Source organism: Pelodiscus sinensis, chromosome 9, assembly GCF_052426305.1.
Source record: "Pelodiscus sinensis isolate ZL-2025 chromosome 9, ASM5242630v1, whole genome shotgun sequence".
Taxonomy (NCBI): domain Eukaryota; kingdom Metazoa; phylum Chordata; order Testudines; family Trionychidae; genus Pelodiscus; species Pelodiscus sinensis.
The window spans coordinates 42,712,938-42,738,185 of NC_143060.1; the positions used below are offsets into that span (position 1 = coordinate 42,712,938).

Sequence of the window (25,248 nt, forward strand, 5' to 3'; positions counted from 1 at the left end):
TGTACAGGTTTCTGTAGTGGGAAAGTGGGTCAGGTTGTTACTGAACAAGACACCACTGATGTTAATTTCATATTCATTTTCATTATAATTCTACTCCTTTAGTTGCTTTTTATATAAAAGCAAATATTTCTTGGTACATGATATTTTGAATAAAAATGAATTGTTAAAAATGAATGGTTACATCACTGATATAATTCTTCTGAAATCACTAGAATTATAACCAGGGACAAATCTAGTCTAACAATAAGCCAAAGAAATTGAATACTATATTAACTTTTTTTTGTCTTGGCACTTAGTTTTTTTAAAAAATTCTATAAATCATATAATTTGATCAGAACAAATCTTTACAACAAAAAAAACAAACGAAACAAAGTAGCAAATTTCTAATTTATAATTCAGGAAATAAGGTAACATAAAAAACCCACTGGGCTTCATTCTAATTTCTGAGCTTAAGATATGCAAATAAAACATATCCAGAAACCATAGCCATGGAATTAATAGAGATGCCATTGATAGAGGTTAGTGTCTTTCCTTGTAGGAGGGTATAAGCGGTCATGGCAATTTTCAGTAAAAACTAAACAAAATGTTTTTAATTGGTAGGGTCTTGATCAAATTGAAGATGACAGAATGATTCTAGTGGAAGTTAGACTGTACTCTAAGGTTACATCTACACCAGGGGTTCCCAAACTTTTTGACACAGGGACCAGTAAACCCATTCACAAACTTTTGGAGGACCGGTAACATTCATTTGCATATTTGCATATTCATTAATCAAATGATGAATATTCAAAAAAGTTGTTTCTGGTCCCCCCAAAGCCCCCAGTGCCAGCTTCAGCAAAGCTTTTGATATGGTCACCCACAATATTTTTGCCAGCAAGTTAAGGAATATGGATTGGATAAATGGAGTGTAAGACAGAAAGCTGGTTAGACCAGGGTTTCCCAAACTTTTTACTTTAGTTGGAACCCTTTTTTTTCCATACTATTTTTTGCAGCCCCAAAATATAAACACATCAAAAACAGAGAAAATACCAGGCATATAACATGTCTGGTATTTTCTCATTAGGTAAGTTGTATTATTACTACATGTATCAGTTTGTAGTTTCAAACTGCCTGGCTGGTAAATGTGCTCAGACTCCATGAGTGTGTCTACCAGCCAGACAGTTCGCAACTACTTGAAGGAGTGTGGGGGCAGGCAGGGGGCACAATAGAATCCCCGGGCTGGACTCAGTCATGCTTTGCGGGCGGAGAATGGGGGAAGGGGAGCAGCGCCCCGAGATATGCATATGGCTGGGTCAGTCCTGTTCCCCGCTGGCCGAATCACTCCTCCCGCTATGCCTCCGGCCAGACCCACTTCCCCCAATCTCCTCCCGGACAGCAAGTTCTCCCCTGCTTCTCCTCCCAATCTTCCTTGGCCAGTCCCGCTGCCCACGTCCAGCCCTGCTTCCAGCGGTCGCTTCTCCCCCGCCTCCAATCTTCCCCGGCCAGCTCCCTGCCCCCAACCTTGCTCCCCTGAGAAATCAAGTCAACTTTTTTGTTTAGATATATGACCTCATGTAGGGCTTGAGCCTATGTTGGCTGAAGTCATTGGCAAAGCTTCTGTTGATGTTAATGGTGCAGAATCAGTATCTTATCCATGGTTTACTCAAAATGTATATGTATATTGCAAGACAGACTGTGACACATTTGCTGCTCATAAAAATGGTATTTAACTCTTTCAACTTCAGACTAGTTGGTTCTATTAGGGTATGTCTACACTGCATCCCTAGTTCGAACTAGGGATGCAAATGGAGACAATCGAACTAGTTAATGAAGCGGGGATTTAAATTTCCCGCGCTCCATTAACATGATCTCGCCGGCGCGCTAGTTCGAATCACAGCTGATTCGAACCAGGAAGTGCGCGCCGGGACGCGTTAGTTCGGACTAAAGCCCTTAGTCCGAACTAATGTTACTCCTCATTTCGAACTAGGGATGCAGTGTAGACATACCCTTTGTTATAAAAAACAATGGCTATAAAAAAAATACATTAAGAACGGACACACTGAAATAGATCAATAGTCTGCCTATTCTGGCATCCTGTCTTCTCACAGTGGCCTATGTCAGGTGCTTCAGAGGGAATGAATATAACAGGTGAACCATTGCCTGTTGTCCATGCTAGGGACTCCCACAGCATGACATTGCATCCACCACTGGCAATAGCCATTGTTGAACATAAATTCATGAAGGATGATTAGTTCTTTTTTGAATTCAGTTATAATCTTGGTCTTTACAATATGTTCTGGAAATCAGTCCTACGGATTGATTGTAAGTTGTGTGATGAAGTATTGCCTTTTAAACCTATGCCTATTAATTTATTGGGTGACCCGCAGTTCTTGTGTTAAGTGAAGGAGTATAACAAACTTCTTTTATCACACCATTCATTATTTTATGAATCTCTATCACATCCCCCTTTAGTCACCTCTCTCTGCAAGCTGAAAAGTCCCAGGTTTTTTAAAACTCTTTTTATACGATAGCTGTTTGCACATTTTTGTTGCCTTTCTCTGTACCTTCTCCAATTGTAACTATATCTTTTTTGAGATGGGGTGACCAGCAGTGCATTCAGTATTCAAGTTGTGGACGTACCATGGATCTATATACTTGTATTATGGTATTTACTCTCCTATTATAAATCCCTTTTCTAATTGCTTCTAATATTCTCTTAGCTTTCTTGACCACTGCTGCACACTGAATGGATGATTTTGGGAGAATTATCCACAGCGAGTCTACAATGATTCTTGAATGGTGGCAGATAATTTAGAGTCCATCATTTTGTATGTACAATTGAGATTTTGTTTTCTAATGTGCGTTACTTTTCATTTATGAACATTAAATTTAATGTGCCATTTTGTTGCCCAATCACCCAGTTTTCTCTAATCCTTTTGTAACTCTTTTCAGTCTGCTTTGGACTTAAGCATCTTTAGTAAATTTGTATTGTCCACAAATTTTGCCACTCACTGCTTACCTCTTTTTCTAGATCATCAATAAATATGTTGAATAGCTGTGATCCCAGTACAGATTCCTGGGTACCCTGCTATTTATCTCTCTCCATTCTGAAAACTGATCATTTGTTCCTACTCTTTGTTTTGATCAATTACTGATCCATAACAGGACTTCTCTTATTCCATGATAGCTTACTTCACTCAAGAATCATTGGTGAGAAACCTTGTCAAAGGCTGCCTGCCAAGTACAGGCAGTCCCCGGGTTACACGGATCCGACTTATGTCGGATCCGCACTTACGAACGGGCTTTTCTCGCCCTGGAGGTCGCGGGCGGCAGGACCACCCAGATGCGCCGCGGTCTGCCCGCCCGCATCCTCTGGGGTGAGAAAAGCTGCTCCACGTCTCCCTGGTCTGCTGGGGGGGCGGCCGCCAGCAGACCAGGGAGACGTGGAGCAAAGCCGCGGAGGACCCGGGCAGTGGGACCGCGGCGCGTCTGGGCGGTCCCCCCACCCGGGTCCTCCGCGGCTTTGCTCCGTGTCTCCCTGGTCTGCTGGGGGGGGGGGGGGCAGCAGACCAGGGAGACGCGGAGGACTGGGGCGGTGGGACCGCGGCACGTCTCGGTCCCGCTGCCCGCATCTCCCTGGTCTGCTGGGGGGGGAAGGGGCAGCTAGTGCACCCCCTCCCCCGCAGACCAGGCTTTTCTCGGGACGCCTGTGGTAGAGCAGCTGGGGGCTGCCGGTCGGTCCCACAGCACCGCTCTCGGCGCTACTGGACCAACCCGGCAGCACCCCAGCTGCTCTGCCCCAGGCATCCTGATTCAGCCGCTGCTGGTCAGTTTCAGCAGCGGCTGAATCAGGACGCCTGGAGCAGAGCAGCTGGGGTGCTGCAGGGTTGGTCCAGTAGCACCAAGAAGCGGCGCTACTGGAGCAACCCAGCAGCACCCCAGCTGCTCTGCCCCAGGCATCCCCAAGTCAGTGGCTGCTGAAACTGACCAGCAGCTGACTACAGGAAGCCTGAGGCAGAGTTTCTCTGTCCCGGGCTTCCTGGAATCAGCCACTGATCAGTTTCAGCAGCAGTTGACTTGGGGACGCCTGGGGTTCTTAAGTTGAATCTGTATGTAAGTCGGAACTGGCGTCCCGATTCAGCTGCTGTTGAGACTGATCAACAGCTGATTCCAGGAAGCCCAGGGTAGAGCAACTCTGCCTCAGGCTTCCTGTAGTCAGCCATTGGTCAGTTTCAGCAGCGGCTGAATCTGGACGCCAGTTCCGACTTACATACAGATTCAACTTAAGAACAAACCTACAGTCCCTATCTTGTACGTAACCCGGGGATTGCCTGTATACTATATTCACTGGTTCACCCTTACACACATAATTATTTACCTGCTCAGAGAATTCTAATGGATTGGTGAGGCACGATTTCCCTTTACAAAAACCCTATTGGCTCTTTCCTCAACAAATTGTGTTCTTCTATAGACCTCATAATTCTTTTCTCTATTATAGATTCAGGACACTTTGCTTGGTACTGGCTAGACCAAATGTAATTGCCAGGATTGACTCTGGAGCCTTTTAAAAAAATATCACATTAGGTATCCTTCAGTCATCTGGTACAGAAGCTGATTTAAATACACATTTGCTAGTTCTAAAATTTCATGATTGAGTTTCTCAGAATTCTCAGGTGAACAGCATCTGGTTCTGGAGACTTATTACTGTTTCATTTATCAGTTTGTTCCAAAATCTCATCTACTGACAGTCTAGGACAGTTCCTTAGATTTGTCACTTTAAAAGAATGGCCCCGCTGTGGGAACTGCCCTTAGAACAGCTGCAGTGAAGACTGATGCAAATAATTCATTTAGCTTTTCTGGCTCAATTTATAATCACTCTAAGTAGGTGGTTACAACCCTCATAAATAACATACAGATTTTTTAAAATATATTTTCAGACTAATTCATCAGTACAAATGTAACATAAGTCTAGAAGTATCATTTAAAAGCAACATTAATTAGGAATTTCTCCCATCCACCCCTTGTCCTGATTACTCCACTTAGCTTAGTACGCAGAATATTTCTATTAGGTTCCCATTAGCACTAATGAGATGATTGCCATAAATGGCATTTATATGTCTAAATCTCTCATGCATTGATAACTGAATAGACTCACGAAATGGCAATACCATGAGACCTATTGGCTAACATTCTAGGACTGAACCATTTGATATGCAATTTGGCACGATCAACTAAGATTTTAAAAGTAATTTCTTAGTCTCTTTCTTAGTTTCTTAGGCCAAACTGATGGAAGTTATATAACTATTGCTCCCTCTGATGGTATGACTCCATTTTTATTGCTTAATGTTACCAAATTCATGTGTCCACATTTGAAAAAAAATGGCACCACAATCATGCACAAAAACATAATATGATCTGGGCTCTGTGTGGAAATTAATTTACAATATTCAGTGAACTGTAAAGAAGAATGTATTTAGAAATATTTTTGAAAATATTTGCATTTACAGAAAGCTTGATCCTTTCAACTTATTTAGCAGAAGCTGCTTTCTCAAAATGGAGAAATACAAAGCACAAACAAAAATAAAAATGTCAAAGACATCTTACTTACAGGTTGACCAGGATCACCATCTTCTCCTTTCTCGCCACCAGTACCATCTTGACCCTAAAGAAATCCCGAAGAGACGGTCACAAAACTTAAATCGGTTTATTTTTGCAAAAAACATTTGACCCAGAACTGTTTGACCCAGAACTGTATCTGTATTATTCTTCACTAGGATATTTCCTTGAAAACTTACTACTATGAAGTTTTAGTTGAATTAATTAATTTTAAGATTCTAAAATCAAAAGCAATTGGAAAAATAGTTCTTCCAAGAGAGATCTCTTTCCCATTGAAGTAAAGGAAAGTTTTACCTTTGTCTTCAGTGGGAACCAAGATTAGGCCCTATATCTGGTTTGCAGGGATACTTACAGCAGGGCCAGGTTCACCAGGGGGACCAGGATCACCAGGGAAACCAACAGGTCCCTACACAAATGGGAAAGAAATCAAAGCAGAAGTCAGACACCAGCAAGTATTTTTTAAGTCTTTACAAAGTATTCCAGTTAGAAAAGCAGGATTGTACACACTCCAGAAATGCATATTGAGTCCTATAAAAGTGTAAATAAAATGACATGCTGTTTGGTGCAATAATATTTTACACAGATGACCTTATTTTTAAATTAGTAGGCTCACTTACTGGATTACCCTTAGGCCCATCATCACCTGGAGGTCCTTTAGCACCAGGAGGTCCAGCAGCCCCAGGTGGACCAGCCTCACCTTTTTCTCCCCTTTCACCTTTCGGTCCCTGTAAACAATAGAAAAATATTGGCTTTCTGGAACTGTACATCCTTAATATGTAAGAGAAGGAAGATTTACAAGTTGATGAGAGTGAAAAAGATGCTTTTTAAATTTTGAGATGTTACTTGTCAAATTGTATCATAAAAGCTTGTCCTTGAAATAGAAATGGGATCCAAACCAACCCCCAGACTCGAACACTCACAGAACTCAAGACAATTTCAGATCCACATCAGCATGAAGATAATGACATTCAGACCCATCTCTAGTTTGAAATGAACTTTTCACTAACAAACAGATACAAATCTAGCTGGAAGAAATGTATTGATAAAATACATAAACTTGATTGTAAAATGCATGATAAGCATGTAGAGGAAGAAATAAATGTTCTCTCACACAAGGGTAAGATTCATTTTGTCTTCCAGTTTTATTTTACAAGATGTGGGCTCTAGCTGAAAGCAGTTTGTATTTCACAGACATGAAGAAAATATGAAGAAAACATCTGAGATTCCACCTGTATGAAGACTCTGATTGCACAGAACTTGAAATTCCCTTAACATAAGTTTTCAGTAAGCACTTTATTTTAATAGAATAATACTAATTAAAATAAACAAACAAAACCCAATACTCACTCCTGGGCCAGTCTCTCCAGGAGGTCCAGGATTACCAGCTTCCCCCGGCTCGCCCTATAAAAAACGAGGGCAAATTAACGTCATACTGATACGTTTATCTTTGCATTTACCTGCATTATTATGACTTCCCTTATAGTTTTAAAACTTGGCTATCAGAACCTGCCAGAAGAGTTGCGTATGAGTAACAGTACTCATGTAAGTAGTCCTGTTGTACCCAATGAGACTGCTCTGCTGCACTGAGTCACTCACATGTGTTTTTTGCAGAATCAGAGCATTAACAATTTATAGGAAGATTATCAAAGGCACAAACTCAACTTTCAATGCAAACGGGATATTAAACTTCTCTATGTCTCTTTTAAAAACAACCTGTTGAGTTGTCTCCTTTTTTGTCACTTTTCTTCGTAGAGGGTGAAGTCAAGTATATATACTGGTCATCTACATCTTTGTTTTTGCAAGGTATATATCTGACGCACATCGTTAGATTTAGAAATTAAATGAACATTGAAATAATTTTAGACATTAGCACTAGTGTCGAAAAAGGCGGTGGCCATGTTTGTGCTAATGAAGTGCGGGATATTTAAATCCCTGCTTCATTAGCAATTTTGAAGTGCCTAATCTACATCTCTCTGTCGAGAGGTGTAGTCTAGACGTACCCTAGATGTTTTATCAGTAATGGGAACTGTTAAGTAAACTAAATGGCTTGTAAGAGAACACCATATATAAACAATCTGCTCATAGTCAAAGATTACAAAGTAGTAAGTGAACATTTACATTAATTTATTCTCTTTTTGAGCCAATGCACAGTACTGGACATGTCAGGTCTTTCTTTTCTGACACTCCTTTTAAAGTGTAGTTATGAGTGATTATTTTCTAGCTCACTAGACTGTTAAATAAACTTCATACAAAAGTAGCTTGTTACTAAAATGTTTCTTTGGTAAAAGTGTCCTGAATTTACTACTCTCTGAATACATAGCAGAACCTACTTTATAACTGTTGGTAAGAGTTCAAGTAAGAAATATATATTTTTACTTACAGGATTTCTCAATTTAACTGTTAATGTTTGGGATTACTGACATTTGCCTGCTCGGATTTTTTTAATGTAAAACTAAAAATGTTCTCAATATTCTCCAGTAGTAAAGCTGAAATACATTATTTAAAACCACTATGTACAGTACCTTGCCCTCCAAGAGAAAAATTATACTATTCTGTTGACTATTAGAGAACCAATTAGATTATTTTCAGTTCCTCAGCTCCTCAGAAACAACTTTAAAATGCCCTTGGTGAATCTTCCTTTTGAAAGTATAGTGTTTCTGAATTCTTGTTTACTCTAATTTTGCAGCCATCTAAAATCTTGTTGTTTTATTAGTAGTAATGATCTTTTTAGGTACTTACGAATAAATGGGCTTCTGCAATGCAACATTTATACTATTTTTTTTAAATAAAATATTCTGAATAGTTCCGTTTAATAGGCTTGATTTAAAATGTGTTTTCCAGGGAATGTTCCAATTTTTACTATCTTGTTCTCTGCAAAGATTGTACATCTAATACCCTAATAAATCTGTTAGTCTTTAAAGTGCCACTGGACTTCTTGTTGTTTTTGCTGAAATAGACTAACACAGCTACCAGTCATTAATATTGTTTCTCTGTACATGCTTATAAACATAAGGTTAGATTTATGTAGGTAGGGAGAATTTGAACAAGTCTCTGAGGGTATGTCTACACTACCACCCTAGTTCGAACTACGGTGGTAATGTAGGCAACCGGAGTTGCAAATGAAGCCCGGGATTTGAATTTCCCGGGCTTCATTTGCATAAAGCCAGGCGCCGCCATTTTTAAATGTCCACTAGTGTGGACTCCGTGCCGCGCGGCTACACATAGCTTCCTAGTCCGAACTACCGTTACTCCTCGTTTCACGTGTCCCTAAAGACATTTCACGTTTCACGCTTCACGAGGAGAAACTGTAGTTCGGACTAGGAAGCCTAGTTCTAACTACCTAGTCCGTGCCGTGTGTAGCCGCGCGGCACGCAGTCCGCACTAGCGGACATTTAAAAATGGCGGCACCCAGCTTTATGCAAATGAAGCCCGGGAAATTCAAATCCCGGGCTTCATTTGCAACTCCGGTTGCCTACATTACCACCCTAGTTCGAATTAGGGTGGTAGTGTAGACATACCCTGAGTTAGCAAAGAGATCAGCTTTTCCTTGGGTTATTCAGTCATGTGAAAAATTGATAAATGTATAGAAGATGTAAAAAGGCCAAAATATGGGATTCTAACAACTTGTAAGAATATTAAGCAGCCTGATTCGCACCACGTAGACCTATTAACTTTAATAAGACTGCTGATATAAGGGTTTGCCTGAATGAATCAAACTGCAACATCAAGGTTTCATTTAGAGGGTTGCATAAGGATGCTAATCAAGGGCTCAGTTGTTCCTGTCAAGCTCTTGGTCCAGCACAGTTCCTCACTGAGTTTCCCAGTGTGTAATTATGACAATACAGTTTGTTCTTCTCCTTCCTTCCATCAGTGAGCCTGTCTATAAGACAGGATGGGGTAGAATCCCTCCCTGTTCTCTTTGAGATGTCTTTAGGGACACATCAAGAGCACAAGTATTGCACTTTTAAGTGATCTTGGCTTGATGTCGTGATTGGCCAATAAGTGGGCCTTGAAAAGGTAAGAAAGCTTTTTGTGAGTTCTCCATCTCGGTGCATCTGTGTAAGTGCCAGCTATTATCTGGTCGTGTGTAAAGATTATATAAAGCCATAAACAAGTTTGACCTTTCCACCATCTAATGTTTTGTAGAATAAGATGCAGCCTCTGTATTTTATCTGATAGTAGAGCTAGCTCATGCTGCAAAACATAAAATGGTGTGAAAATGTATGTCTGTTTCACACAGATGTTTATCGACAGTGGAGCAAGACGGCTTTATCTGGCTCTAGATATATATTTAGAGCATGCAGAGCTCTATCTCCAATGTTAAATTAATAATCAATATGGTATTATTTGTTAATGAAAACATTTATTCTCTGCCTTTTGGCTAATCCCAAGGGTGGTATCAATTCAGTATCTGATTCATTCTGCACGTGGGAAATCTCTCCTTCTCTTGCAAGAAAAAGATTTGTTGATCTAATCAATATATTTCATCTCTAAGTACTGCAGGCCTTTAATCAGATTTTACTCAGGCAAAATCTGACAGGAAGCTTTTCTTAACAAGATCTCTATACGGACAATGGAGGGTTTTCCCTATGTTTCAATGAGTAATATAGCACCAAGGATGTGGTTAAATCTGAAATTTTATTCCCATTAATCATGACAAGTAATTTGTATAAGACTAAAGATCCCCATTTTAAGTAATTTTCTTTATAATCAACTTTATAAAACAATTCTGGAAAGTATAGAATAGCAAAACTATACTGAATAGAAGGCTGCCACCTTTTGGTTATGATGCAGAATATTGCTATTGGTTTTTATAAGTTTGTGAAAATATTGAAACACCAACTCTGAATGACAGTCAATGTCTAGGGATGTTAATCACTGTCTTGTTTCTCTGTATTCCTCATATAGAAATGTCTAAGGTTATTATCAAAAGGTTATTATGAAGAGAGAAGTAAGATCAGCTCCAGAGATAGCCACTAAACAAGGTAACATTTATGGAGCTGTATTCAGCCCTTAATTACATGATCTTAAGTGATACACAGATCCTGTGCTGACCCTCAGCCTGGGTCGTGGCGGCAGGTCTGGGGGGGAGAGTGAATTTGATCCTATGGGAACAAAATTGTTCTAATTCCAGGATAAATCTTATAGTGTGTGGAGAGATCAGTAATGCATAGTTATTAATTAAGGACCAGATCCTGTGCAGGAACGTATTGCTAGAGTTCAAACGACTTCACAGAGCACAGTGTTTGTTTCAGCTTTCTCAAAAGAACTCAAAAGAATAGGATTCTGAGATACAATAACAGAAATAAAATTGATGATGTTAGCTTTCCTTTGGTGCATTGACACCTGTAATTTGCACCATGCACCGGAGACAACGTGTCACACTTGAAGGTGGGGAGGGCACAACTTAAAGGTTCTCGTTCATATCTGACTGTCCCACCATCATCTCTGGGATGAGGAGCAGCAGCAGAGCCAGGAGCACTAAGGCACCATTTGGTGAGAGACGTCAGAAGGTCTCCTGGCAGTTGGACTCTGCTGTCTGAGGCCAGACTTCTTTAGGGGAGAGGCAAGAACACATCAGGGCATGACTTGGGTTTGTGCCACTTTCCTGGCATGGGGAGTGCCTGGCCATGCAAAAATGGAATGGCTTAGGGAGAAGGGCAGGAAGGGCTGTTGGACAGCCAGCCAGCTCACTGGCTCTCACAGTGCAGAGGGCTAGAGGCCCAAGCAGGCCAGGCAGGTCCCACCTACTGGCACATGATAGGAGACAGGCTACAGTTTGGAACTGCGCCAGTTTGAAAATCTTTGTGCTAAATGGGAGGTAGAAATCTCAGAACGGCATATTACTCTACACATCCCCCATCTTTGCACTGTTACTGCTATTCACTGATTCTGCCTGTTCCACACAGTACTAAAAGGCATAATTAATAGAGGGATGATGGCACAGCATTCAGTGTGTGCACATCCTTTTATTACATTATGTTTGTACTTTATTAAATAGGAATTTGTAACACTTATGTTACTTTTCACAGATGTTGAGTGCAGTACATAAGAGTATTGACTAATGACACCCAAGACCACAAACACACCTCCACTAGCATCCTGTGTTTATTTTTGGTGGAACATTTAGAAGGGACATTTGTGTACTATTTGTATTTATTTCTGTTTTATTTTTCTGCTAGCAAACTCACGGATTTTCCAAATTCAGACTGGCATTTAAAATAATATACTTGTTAAAGAGTACAATAAAGCCTTTGATTTATTAACACAGGAATTATGAAGTGACCAGTCAGCCACAGACCTCATTTGGAAATGGAAGTGAGCAATCCAGCAGCAGCAAAGACAAAAATAAAATAAAATGAAAAGGTAAATGCAGTACAATACTGTGTTACAATACACTACTACAAAAAATAAAGGAAAAGTTTTTAAAAATTGATAGGAAACTGTTTTGTGCTTATTTCATTGAGATTAAAATAGGTAAAGGCAGCATATTTTGTCCACGTACTGTATTAAGTTTCACAGCTGTATTAAGTCAATGTTCAGCTGTAAACTTTAGAAAGAACAACTGTAATGTTTTGTTCCGAGTTATAAACATTTCAGAACTTTGAGTGACTTCCATTCCCAAGCTGTTCTTAACTCTGAGGTTCTACTATAAATTTAATGTGGACCCTGGCAAACAGCTAAGGACAAATTTCCAGAAGTGCTGAGCATTTCCAACTTCAACTGGAAGCAGTAAGAAAATCACCTCTGAAAATCAGGCCCTAATGTCATATTATAGATTAAAAAGAATGGATTTATAAGAGTACTTTTGAAGATAGGGCATTACACTTTCCAATTAAGTATATTGGCAACAAGCTGCATGCATATTTTACATGCGGTTTATCATTCTTTCCCCACTAAGTACTCTGGCATATAGCCTTACCTTACCAATTCAAAATATATTAGTAGGTTCTGTTCTAATTCTTTTTTCTAATTATAAGCAGCACAAAGAGAGTACACTTTGGGGAGAAGTTTGTTTTCAAGTAGTTATGCTTGAGTGTAATGGAGAATCTCACCATTCCAGAGAGGCTACAAAAATTAATAATGTAATATTACATGCACATTTGTGCAGAAGATGCCTTTGATCATTTTGGCCAATATTTTGTATGTATAGTGGAGGAATAAACAATGTGGTTAAAAACACATAGCATTAAATATGATAAAAATGTATATTTTGCTAATAGATAAAGGGACCTTAGAAACACTTGCATTAACAATTGAATATCTCCTTAAAGTCCAGACACACAAATATGAATATGATCAAATAGTGTGCGTCACTCCTCAATAGTAACATGAAGGATACCAAAATATTCTTCCATACTTTACAAGTAACTGTGAATCATATTATCTAGAATGATGAGCCTGCCCGGAAGGGGACCATAAGGGCAAAGCATGCTTATGCATTAAACACCACTGAAAGAAAATATAAAGAAGAAAAGGAAAAGACATGCTTAGTTTTGTAGGGTGAACAATGTTGCCATTTCTGGAACAACATCTGAGTATAAATGATTCACACAGCATAGACTTCTTTTGGCAGAATAATTCTCTGATTTCAAAAAACCATTTGAGCTCATTATCATATAATCATAGAAAACTAGAACTGTAAGGGACCTCGAGAGGTCATCAAGTCCAGTTTCCTACTCTCGAGGCAGGAACAAGCACTGTCTAGACCATCACTGATAGATGCCTATCCAACCTGCTGTTAAATATCTCCAGTGATGGAGATTCCACAACTTCCCCAGGAAATTTATTCCAGTGTTTAAGCACCTTGACAATTATGAAGTATTTCCTAAAATCCAACCTAAATCTTCCTTGCTGCAGTTTAACCTCCTTGCTTCATGTCCTATAATCAAAGGCCAAGGAGAACAATTTTTCTCCCTTCTCCTTGTAACACCTTTTTAGAGACTTGAAAACTACTATCATATCTCCCCCTCAGCCTTCTCTTTTCTAAACTAAACAAGCCCAATTCTTTCAGTCTGGCTCATATGTCATGTTTTCTAGACCTTTAATCATTCTGTTGCTCTTCTCTGGACCTTCTCCAATTTCTCCACATCTTTCTTGAAATGTTGTGCTCAGAACTGGACACGATACTCCAACTGAAGCCTAATCAGCGCAGAGTAGAGCAGAAGAATGACTTCCTGTGAGTTGCTCACAACAGTCCTGTTAATGCATCGCAGAATCATGTTTGCTTTTCTTGTAACAGCATCATACTGTTGACTCATATTTAGTTTGTGGTTCACTATGACCCCAGATTCTTTTCTGCAGTACTCCTTCCTAGATATTTGGTACGTGTGAAATGGATTGTTCCTTCCTAAGTGGAATACTTTGCATTTGTCCTTATTAAACTTCATCCTATTTATCTTAGACCATTTCTCTAGTTTGACAAGATCATTTTGAATTATGACCCTAACCTCCAAAGCAGTTGCAACCTCTCCCAGCTTAGTACCATCTGCAAACTTAATAAGCGTACTCTCTATGCCATCATTTAAATCGTTGATGAAGATATTGAACAGGCCCCTGTGGAATCTCACTTTTTTTTGCCCTTCAAGCAGGATTGTGAACCATTAATAACTACTCCCTGAGAACAGTTATCCAGCCAGTTATGCACCCACTTTATAGTAGCCCCATCTAAGTTATATTTGCCTAGTTTATTAATTAGAAGATCATGTAAGACCGTATCAAATGCCTTACTAAAGTCTAAGTATACCACATCCATCACTTCTCCCTTAATCACAAGACTAGTTATCCTATCAAAGAAAGTTATCAGATTGGTTTGACATGATTTGTTCTTTACAAATCCATTGTGGCTGTTACCTATCATCATATTTTCTTCCAGATATTTGCAGATGAATTCCTTAATTACTTGCTCCATTATCTTTCCTGGCACAGAAGTTAAACTGATTGGTCTGTAATTTCCTTGGTTGTTTTTATTTCCCTTTTTATAGAGGGTCACTATATTTGCCCTTTTCCAGTCTTCTGGAATCTCTCCTGTCTTCCATGACTTTTCAAAGATGACCGTTAAAGGCTTAGATACCTCTTCTATCAACCTCTTGGGTTTTCTAGGATGCATTTCATCAGGCCCTGGTAAAATTTAAATTAAGAAGGAATATGTCTTCACTGAAAAACTTGGTCTGTATTTAAAATTTGAGAATAGTGAAGCAGAAGATAAGTAATTAGAAGAAATAAAAAACTAGCAAAATAATGTACTTGAAAGCACTGTACATGAATGCAGATAATATGGAAAATAAGAGAAATGAAAATGATATCCAGTGATACAGAGTGTAAATTCATATTCATGAATTAAACCTAGTGGGATAATTCTCATGTATGAAGGTAAATGGGGGCTCAAAACCGTACAGAAGAATCAGAAAGGGAAGGAAAGGAGCAAGGGTAGCAATATGTTACCATTTTTACAAATTAACTGGAATATAATTTGGTCATGAGGATATACGTTGGGTAAAAATAAAAAAGGTGAAATCTTTGCTGCATTGAAATCAGACGCAAAACTTGCATTGACCCCAATGAGGTCAGAATATACCCCAGGATTTATTTTTTGCAAACTGCAGCCACAGTCGGGGCCCACAAGTCCAGAAGACAATGAAATTAAGAAATATAGAGACAGTTAAGATGCTCAGAAGTGAAGGATGCTGGACTAGAGGATTTCAATTCCACTGTTATCTGCCTGATTACAAATACAGATGTACGTGGAAGAAAGGGGTTCATATGGTATATAAAGGAAAACTTATCTCTAGGAGTAGAAGAAACTACCTTGGATATACGTCTTAACAGTGTAGTTTTCAGCTAAATACTGAGTACAGAGACTTGACATTATGGACCAAGGTGGTAATAATCTCCCTATACACAATGTCATGTCTTTAATGATAGTGAAACTAGACATTCATTTCTGGAACCTCTGAACCAAAAGATGTTAACTCTGAGAGGAAATTCAGAAATGGGGAAAAAAGTATTAATATAATGAAGGAAATGAGGAGCGAGGAAACATTAACTAGTTATAAGTTTGGCCAAATAGTATTTCTATAGGGATATTATAACCTTCTATATGTTTGAAAGGTATAAACACAAAGAAAGAAAAAAACTATATAGATGGCGAAAAGAGATCAAAACTAAGAGTAATGGAATGAGGAATTTCTTAATAAAAAGGATTGGCATCCCATCACTTATATTTCCCAGTGCTTCACCCAGTTCAATTTTAAATTATAACTTAGAAATTATCTTGCTAACAATCTCATTGAACAAAGTATAATGTATGAGAAATATGATTCAGATCCTGCATTTCACATCCTATAAAGGGGTTAAACCGTTATCCTCTATCTTTTAAAAACAAAGGGGCATTTCAGAACATCTGATGAGCCTTCCTTAGCTGATGAAGCAACAGCTCATGGTCAGTCTTGCAGAAATGTCCAACATGATGAAAAGAACCAAATAACCCTGATCTAAAGGCAAGAAGTGATTAATTGTGAGCTTTTCTTATATGGTCATAAAAACAAAGGAAGTATAAGACCTACATGGGAACAAACCTAGATTATGAGGTCCAAAAGCACTAGTATTGAAAAGTCACTGCCTTCCTAACAACTCTTACTCTATATATTATAGGAAACATACCAGTCATGATATCATAGGCTTCTGTCATCTCCCCTCTTAGTTATCTCAGTTTGGAAAAGACATGACTAAGCGGGATATGATAGAGGTATAAAAATCATAACTGATGTGGAGAAAATGAATAAAGAGTTTTTATTCCTTCCTATAACACAATAACTAGGGGTCACCAAATGAAATTAATAGGTAGCAGGTTTAAAATAAACACAAGGAAGCATTTCTTCACACAGCATACAGTCAATCTGTGGAATTCCTTGCCAGAGGATATTGTGAAGGCCAAGAGTACAACAAGGTTCATAAAAGAGGTAGATGAATTCATGGAGGATAAGTCCACTAATGGCTATTAGCCAAGATGGCTTGGGATGGTCTCCCTAGCCTCTTTTTGTCAGAAGCTGGGAATGGGCAACAGAGGATGGATCACTTGACGATTACCTGTTCTGTTCATCGCCTCTGGGGCAGCTGGTATTGACCACTGAGAGAAGACAGAATAGCAGGCTAGATGGATCTTTGATCTCACCCAATATGGCTATTCTGATGTTTTTACAGTCCTGAACTGACAGCAGATTAGAAATGTTTTTAACAGATCCCTGCTTCTGATTTCTATATTTGATTCAGAACCTCCTCCCCCCAAAACAACAACAACAACAACAACAACAAAACAGCCACACTCTCTTTTGTATGTCAAGTTTTTCAGGTATAGCTAGCTGGAAAATAGCTAGAAATAGCTAGTAACCCAGAATCACAATATAACAAAATCTGAGCTATATCAAAGCAGAAACTTAAAAGGCACTAAACTGTATTGATGTACTTCTTAAAGTCTTGCTGCACATACATTTTTGTCTAAATATCTACACAAGAAACTGGGAGATAGTAATACTCTGGCTAATGAAAAAAAAATATACTGAATTTATACTGCAAGGATAGCAGAATATATCCCTCTGGAAAATGGTGCTGATTAGCTAAATGATCAAATGAACCTCACTTTTGCCATTACTGTGTTACTCATACACACTTTTATGAAAAACTTTTAGGGTTTTTCTATAGTTTACCTAAGCAAATAACATCTTTTGCAGCATGATATAGAAACACAAATTGCAATGTTCATGGCATGAAATACGATAGAAGCATTATTCTCAAAGTGAACTGGTAAAATAAATAGTAATGACTAAACATACTTGAGAAAAAATATTACTGGCAAGAAATTTCAGTATTATCTAAGCTATACTTACCAGTATGGCCTTGGATACATAATGGTGAGTAACATAATTACTGGATGTCCCTTTCTTGACAATCATCAAAAAGGAAGTTAAATTTTTCAATATATTGGGGGGTATGATTTTCCTTTACTAGAGAAGAAGCAATTGAGAAACCCAATCTAATAAATTCCTATTAAATCCAGTCTGTAAATCTGATATTTTGTTCAATCAATATCAACTCACTTGAAGATATATACTTTTAAAATTAATGAGAGAAAACCCCATAGCTATACCTACTAATATATATGCAGACCACCATAGATTTTTACTACAGAAAATATCTACTTTTCCTCAAAAGAAAAAGGTTTTCCTTTGCAGTGAGTGTTGTTCTCTGTATCCCACTGACATGAATAAATTTAAATTCTGTATGATTAGATTTACCCACTCCCTCATATCTGTGACCTTTAGTGTTCAAACATAGTTTTGGTCCTCATCCCAGAGAGACAAATTCTGCATCCTTTTAAAGCCAAACTGATTTAAGGAATAATGTCACATGTTTTGGAGATTAATTGGAATATAGACTCTTGCAACCATGCAAAAGTTCATGTTGCTTTGTTTGTTCTTTTTTGTTTTGATTTGATTTTAGCAATTACTAGTAAAACACACTAGAGATGCAAGAATGATGACATAACCAGAAGGTGGGAAAAGACATATCCCAAATAAATATCCTAACAAAAGGGAAAACAGTGAAATATTGATATCTCCAGACTCAACAGAAGCAGTAATATGCAATGTCTAAAATCCAAATCCAGTGCTTTTATCTGGCTAGAATAATTACTGCATAATCCACTGACCTCAAAAGACAAAGAAGGGACACAAAGTAGGACACATTTTCCATCAAGCCATCATCACTAGTCCCATGGTACATCATTGCAGTACTTTCTCCACCTCCTGCCTGAATACTGGTAAGTGATTTATTTCATGGACATAAATAAAAAAATGATGAAGAGTCTGCAGATTCTATTAAGATGATAGCCTGGACACACTGATAAGCAGTGATTCCTTCTGACATGACCCAAATATGAGAGAAGGGCTGTTTGAAAGAAACTCATTTTAATGAGAGAAAGAAAAAAAAGAGATGCATAACCTAAGTTTTATGGGGGATGTCAACAATATTGAAATGCATCATAAGAAAGATCTGTTTGTTGGCACAGAGCAATGAAAAGCTTGCAAGGTATTGCAAGATTAATTGTGTGTCTTGGTAAATTTTTTACTATTATTATTACTTTTACAAATGATCCAAGGTAAGCAGAGACAGCTACCTTGCTTTCTGTAAAGGAATAATACCTGGGGCTCAAAGAAATAAAGTTGCATGCTTCCCGAGAGTAATTAAGAAGTTGCCCATAATAAAGACAAATTATTCGATTGACCCGCGATTCCAGCTAGTGCCTTGGAATGTATGGCTGTGATGGATTTCACCTATAGGTATGAGAGCCGTGTACTTTACTGAAAAGAATATGTGGAGGACTCATGGTGCTGAAAGGCAACAAAATTTATGTATGGCTTCTGAAGTGCTTGAGCTCTCTGCGATGAGAAAAGGACAAGGGTAGAAAGGAACCTATGTATTAAGCTATCCCCTAGGGGAGGAAAGAAAAGGGAGATAAGGAAGAATATATATTATCTTCTGAAAGAGTATCAATATCTTTTGCTTGCTTTCCTCCTTCTTTAGGATCCATCAACCAAAGCTCATAAAATACCCATGGTTACAAATAAATCAGTCTTTCCAAAATTCGGTGGAAATAAAATATTCAAGAACAATCACATATAATGTCTCAGCAAATCAATGTTAACTCTTCATCACATGTTTTTATTTCTGCTTTTTTACATCTTACTTTTGACTTTAATTTTTTATGAGTAGATACATTGTGTTATTGTGGACAGAAGTCTCTAGAATTCTGAGTATAGCTGTTTTTTTCATTTGGCCTATGTGAATGTGAGTGACTATAATGTAGTTCAGTGAAGAGATACATTGTGGAGGCAGGCGATGGAAGTCCTTACTATTAACCATAAAATCTTGACATGCTAATGCTACATATTGGGCCAGTTATTCATCTAGTGTAAATCAGCATCACAACTTTGACTTCAATGTAGCACTGTCGATTTATCTCAGTAGAAGATACAGCTCTCTTATGTTTGAGGACCAATTTAGTTCACCTCACCAATATGTTTAACATTGATACATCATATAATCAACATTACCTCTATTTTTTTCCATTCACACTTGGAATAAATTTTGTTATGTGCACCAAAGCATATGCAGATGTGTACTACCACATGCTGCTGATTGCTTCTATCTGTAAGTACTCTACTAATCTGTTGGGCATCATTTGAATCTCTCCTGGGTAGCCATCCAAGTGCACAGTTTACAAGGACACTGCATATAATATCTAATATTTTAAAATTTCAGATATAGAGGGAAATTGTATGCTAAGCTATCCTGGCATAAAATGAAAGAAACACCAGAGAAGCCAATAGAATTACTCTGGAGTTTATGCTGATGTAACCCGTGTTAATCAGCTGACCCATGTTACTGGACTCTGGGCTTCAGCATTCACATTGTATTTTAACCCTACATAAAGGCTTTTCTAACCTGTGGTCAAACCTAAGCTTCTGGCATCTCCACTGCAGTGTGCACGCCTAAGTCAAAATAATCATACCCCAGAATCCCACCCCTTGAAATGTGGCTGCTCTAATCCTGGGACTGGGGAGCACTATGGGAAAACTTTCCTGCTCCATCTGCATGTTACCAGGAAGCAGCTCATTCTGCAAAAGGTTTCATCAGTTCACTCTCTCCACTGCATACCCAGGAGGATGTCTGATACTGTGCTTGCAGCTCAGTGATAAGACGCAAATGGGTTAACACTGACCTGAGCTGCTGCTATTTGCAAAGAGAGAGGGGCTTCCATTTTCAATAGAGTGGATTCTAGATTGTTGGGAGAGGGAGGACTAAAGAAGTTGTCCCATAGAATTGTGGGATTAGTCTGGCTGACTACTGGGACTCAAATCAAGTGATGCTTCCTATACACTACAAAGCAGTAGCCTGGGATTCTAAGTCCTGTTTAATTTGTCCTCAAACTCTCCACTCCTGCAGGGTCCTCAGACCCTGGTTCAGCATAATTGCAGTGTTGCTATGAGGCAGGGTAGGTTTAAACTCTGACTTATGTGCAATTTAGACATACATAAGCACAATTTGGCCCACCAATCTTGTTGTTGGTAACTAATTCCTCTATGAGCAATTTCACTTCCTCTAATTCATAGCCATGACTGCTGAACATTTTGTGCTGTGCAAAAACTAACAAGGATGGTTTCAGGTGCTAATTGTACACAAATCATATATTAGTCATACATCTACAGGGCTATTAATGATTATTGTGGCAATTAATTATATTTGTGATCTTTAATATACACAGAAAAAGCAGGAAGAAAATGTTATGTCCTCCTCCTTAGTTCAGAGAAATTCCTTTTATGTGTCAATATTACCAGGTTTCCTACCTTGTCACCAACACCTCCAACAGAGCCAATAGAGCCTGGGGGACCTTGAGGACCCTACAACGATAAAAGCATGTAAGTAAGTAGCTAGCATGCACTGCTTATTATTGTTTTTTTTAAAGGAATCCAATGAACAATACAGAATGTGTTTCTTACATCAGCTCCATTAGGACCCTGGGGACCTCTTGGACCTGGAGGACCAGGCGGACCCTGAATTAGAGAAAAAATATGGTATGTGAACTGCAGTCTGTATGGTTATAAATATGAGCACAGATTTTTTTTGTCAATTAAACAACGATATATTCTGCACGCAGAGAGTTTTTCATTTTTGGAGTGAAAAAGCGCCAGGTTGTGGTTCCCCCTTGCATGAGTCCACATAGGGATGACAGCATAAGGAGCCCCTTGTGTTTCTCCATTCCGATAGACACATTTATTTATTGTTATCGCACAATGCCCCAAAGCTCCTGCTCCGGGATGTAACACCAATCTCTAATGCTGGCATTGTTCTCTCTCTGACAGGCATAAGCTGTGCTGCCCTAATCAATCCTCATAGGTCTCCTGTAAATCATGCAAATAAGAATTAAAGCCCTCCTGTTTAAAGATTGGAAATGGGCATGGAAGTGAACTGACTTGCCCAAGTTTACAAGGAAAGCAGGCAATAGTCAAATTGCAAGCTATAAAGCAATTTAATAATCAGAACGTTGTCTACCACTTACAATGATCAACAAGAAAAAAACCTTACCATTGGACCAACATCACCATTCTCACCCTTTTCACCTGGAGGGCCAGGTAGACCCTGAAAATGTGAAAGAGAAAAGAAAATACTGTTAGTGAACTACTTGGAATAACTGATGTAAATACAACAGTAGGCTTCGGTATGCCCACTGCGTAACTCCAGGCTGACCTCCACACATACTCTATTGAGGGCCCAAAGGCTCATGGTATGAAACTAGAACACTTGCACTAAAAAAGAGTTCCCTTTAACAGGGGAGTTACCTGTGGGCTAGACATGGCCAATTTCTGACCCTGCCAGAGATACATAACGAGCATGGATCAGATTATAAAATCTGGATGAAAGCATACAAAACTGACCATATTCCCTAAATTATATATCTAAAGAACCAACAAATCTTTCTTATCTGTGGATAATTTGAATGTAAGATTATCCAAGAAGCACAGAATCATAGGATTCTAGAACTAGAAGGGACCTTGAGAAGTCATCAAGTCCACTCCCCTGCCCTCAAGGCAGGACAAAGCAGAGTCTGGATCATCCCTGACTGATGTCTATCCAACTTGCTCTTAAATATCTCCATTAATGGAGGCTGCACAACCTCCCTAGGCATTTTATTCCAGTGTTTAACCACCTTGACAGTTAAGAAGTTTTTCCTAATGCCCAACCTAAACCTCCCTTGCAGCAATTAAAGCCCGCTGTTTTTTGCCCTATCATCAGAGACAAAGAAGAACAATTTTTCTCTCTCCTCCTTGAAACACCCTTTCAGATACTTGAAAACTGCTATCATGTCTTCCCCTCAGCCTTCTAAACTAAGCAAGCCCAATTCTTTCAGTCTTGCTCATATGTCAGGTTTTCTAGACCTTTAATTATTCTTGTTGCTCTTCTCTATACCTTCTGCAATGTCTCCACATCTTTCTTGAAATGTTGTGCCCAGAACTGGACACAGTACTCCAATGGAGGCCTAATCAACGCAGAGTAGAGTGGAAGAATAACTTCTCGTGTCTTGCTCACAATACTCCTGTTAATGCATCCCAGAATCCTGGTACTAATACCTACTTTTATTATAGTAGTGGATACCATGTTGACCATAATGCTCTACAGTACAGAAATCAGAAAAATCCTGACTGAATTCAGATGTAAAGTTCAACTCCTTAGAAAAAAGATTCCTGTTTCTCAGTAAAATGTGCTGAACTTTAAGAAAATACATGCTTCTTTTCAGTATAGCCTGTGGTACAAAATATCAGTTGCAGTTACATATTCATTATCGAATGAGTATGAAGGAGACAACTTTAACTCATGCTGGGAGGCAATTGGTTTTTATATTCCAATCCCTGCTTATTTTGAAAGTTAAGACTGTGATACATTAAAATGGAAAGCTATAGCCGACAGTAATAGGTATACTAAAATGTATTCATTGATTACAATGCATGCCGAACTGTAGCATCAATGGAGTTTTGTCTTCTTACTACTTAAGATGCAAGTTATAATGACACGTGTTTTAATTATTTAAGAACTTATCAAATGTGTGTTGATACTTGGATATACAGTAATAAATTCTCATATAATATTTTGATGCAGTATATCTCTAGTCTAAAAATACTTGTATATGGAACACTTGATTGTACTGAACAAAACATCTCTCCTTATTACTGAATGCGCAATTCCCTGAAGTGTATGTTAAAGAGAGGTTATAGTGTAATTAATCTAAATTAATGTTCCACCATGCCTTTCAAAAATACACTATAGTAAAATAATGAGTTGTTATCACTTCAAAACCTCACTATATTCTGGCCAAACTATGAAATAATACCTTTCGAAATACAGTGTTAAATAATTGCATGTAATTCTGCAGCTACAGAATAGGTGACTAGAGTGACCGTGAATAATAGCACATATACTCAGTAATACTACAGTAAATTCATAAGGCATTAGAAAATAATGGGTTCTTTTTCAATATTGAAAATGCAGTCAAAGGAAGATATGGCATTTGCAACCCCATTGTTTTAAAGTAAGTATGAAGACATTTCAACATTTTTTCTTTTACTTGCAGCCTTGTTCTCTACAAACAAGTATCATCTCCTGTCATTTCAGATGGATAGTCTCTAAAGGGAAATTCAATGTCATATTGTGTATTCAATAACCAGTATTCTCAGCTGCTAAATATTCTCCATTTTACGAAATAGGAAAGATTTGACTTTAAACTATGATGCTATTATGTCAGGTATAGCTGACAGCAATTTCCCCCAGATGTCTTCCAACAGAGTTGTTTGTCCATTTATTTATTTTTGGAAGAGGTATCATTTACCTTTATACATGCATGATTTTCAAGAAACTAAAAGCAGCAAGCAAGTTATGATTATCATTGGAGTGTTTTGAAATCTCTAACTTCCTTCATGGCTTTTGTCTTGAATACATTTATAATATTTAAACAACATAATATTTGGACTGATAATAACTTTAGTGGTGCAGTTTTCCATTAATACAAAGATGGGCATTAAAAGGATGGTGGCCTGACAGAGGAGGTCCCTGGCGGACTGCTGCCACTATATTTACTTGAGCCTCCATGGGTATCAATGATTGAAGCTCTGGTTGGTCGCAGAACACCATTTCTGACCAATGAGAGTGGCTGGAAGCAGTGCCTTAGTCCACACTGCTTCCTGCGTCTCCCATTGGCCTGGAAAGGTGACCAAAACCAATGAGAGCTGCAATCAGTGATGCCTGTAGGGGTGCAGGTAAATATAGCGGTGGGGACGCACCAGGGACTAACACTCGTTGACTGGATCCAGCCTGGTATTTGCCCAACCCATGATTTAATATCAAGATTTTTTCCCTCACTATGAGGAGTGTTAAATAAATATTTTGTACATGATTCTGCTTTTGCTACTAAGGTCTCCCTAAATTATCTTTTCTCAGTTGGTAATGCTGAAATTAGTACTGCCTGTAAAAACGTATTAAACCATCCTTAGAAATCTCTCACTGCATTTATAAGTGCATAGTTTATTATAATTTGGGTATAAAATCATGCTGTTTTAAAACTTGACATGCAAAGTGTTACGCACCTATGCTAAAACTTATTTAACATGGGCAAAAAATGAAGTTAATAGTGAATAACAAATAACTTCAGGATAACTATGGTCTGCCTATGGATATCCCTCAAGAACTAGAGGCTAAGTATGTTAAATGAATTATTAGTTGCAAACTATTCATTCAATTCTATTAGTGAGTGTAAAAAACCTGAGGACATCAGTGCTACCATGCTAAGTGACTCCTCAGTTATTATTCATTGGCATGACAGAGACTAACAGCTCATTCAGTTGTTCAGATTTATTAAATTATAATTTTTCTTTTAAAATACAAACTTGGGTTCCAATCCTCTAATTAATTAAAGTTAAGCCCACTGCTAAATGTTTGCAAGAGACATTTTCAAGGCACTTAAATCCAATGGGATTTAAACATTTAAGTGCCACTTTTGCTTCCTCCCACTCCAAATTATAGCCGTAGGGCATAAGAACATAAATA

The 25,248-nt window shown here is 38.4% G+C and overlaps 1 protein-coding gene across 7 annotated transcripts in view; it reads right to left on the minus strand.

Moving 5' to 3' along the window:
- Positions 1-25,248, minus strand: part of COL11A1 (collagen type XI alpha 1 chain) — a 262,532-nt gene that overhangs the window by 38,415 nt on the left and 198,869 nt on the right. For all 7 annotated transcript variants that reach the window (XM_075936624.2, XM_014571895.4, XM_075936623.2 and 4 more), the window contains 7 exons: positions 21,739-21,792; positions 21,153-21,206; positions 21,000-21,053; positions 6,943-6,996; positions 6,213-6,320; positions 5,948-6,001; positions 5,588-5,641 (listed from right to left, as the gene is read on the minus strand). In XM_075936624.2, coding sequence (XP_075792739.2) covers positions 5,588-5,641; positions 5,948-6,001; positions 6,213-6,320; positions 6,943-6,996; positions 21,000-21,053; positions 21,153-21,206; positions 21,739-21,792 — 432 coding nt within the window. The remainder of the gene's footprint in view (positions 1-5,587; positions 5,642-5,947; positions 6,002-6,212; positions 6,321-6,942; positions 6,997-20,999; positions 21,054-21,152; positions 21,207-21,738; positions 21,793-25,248) is intronic.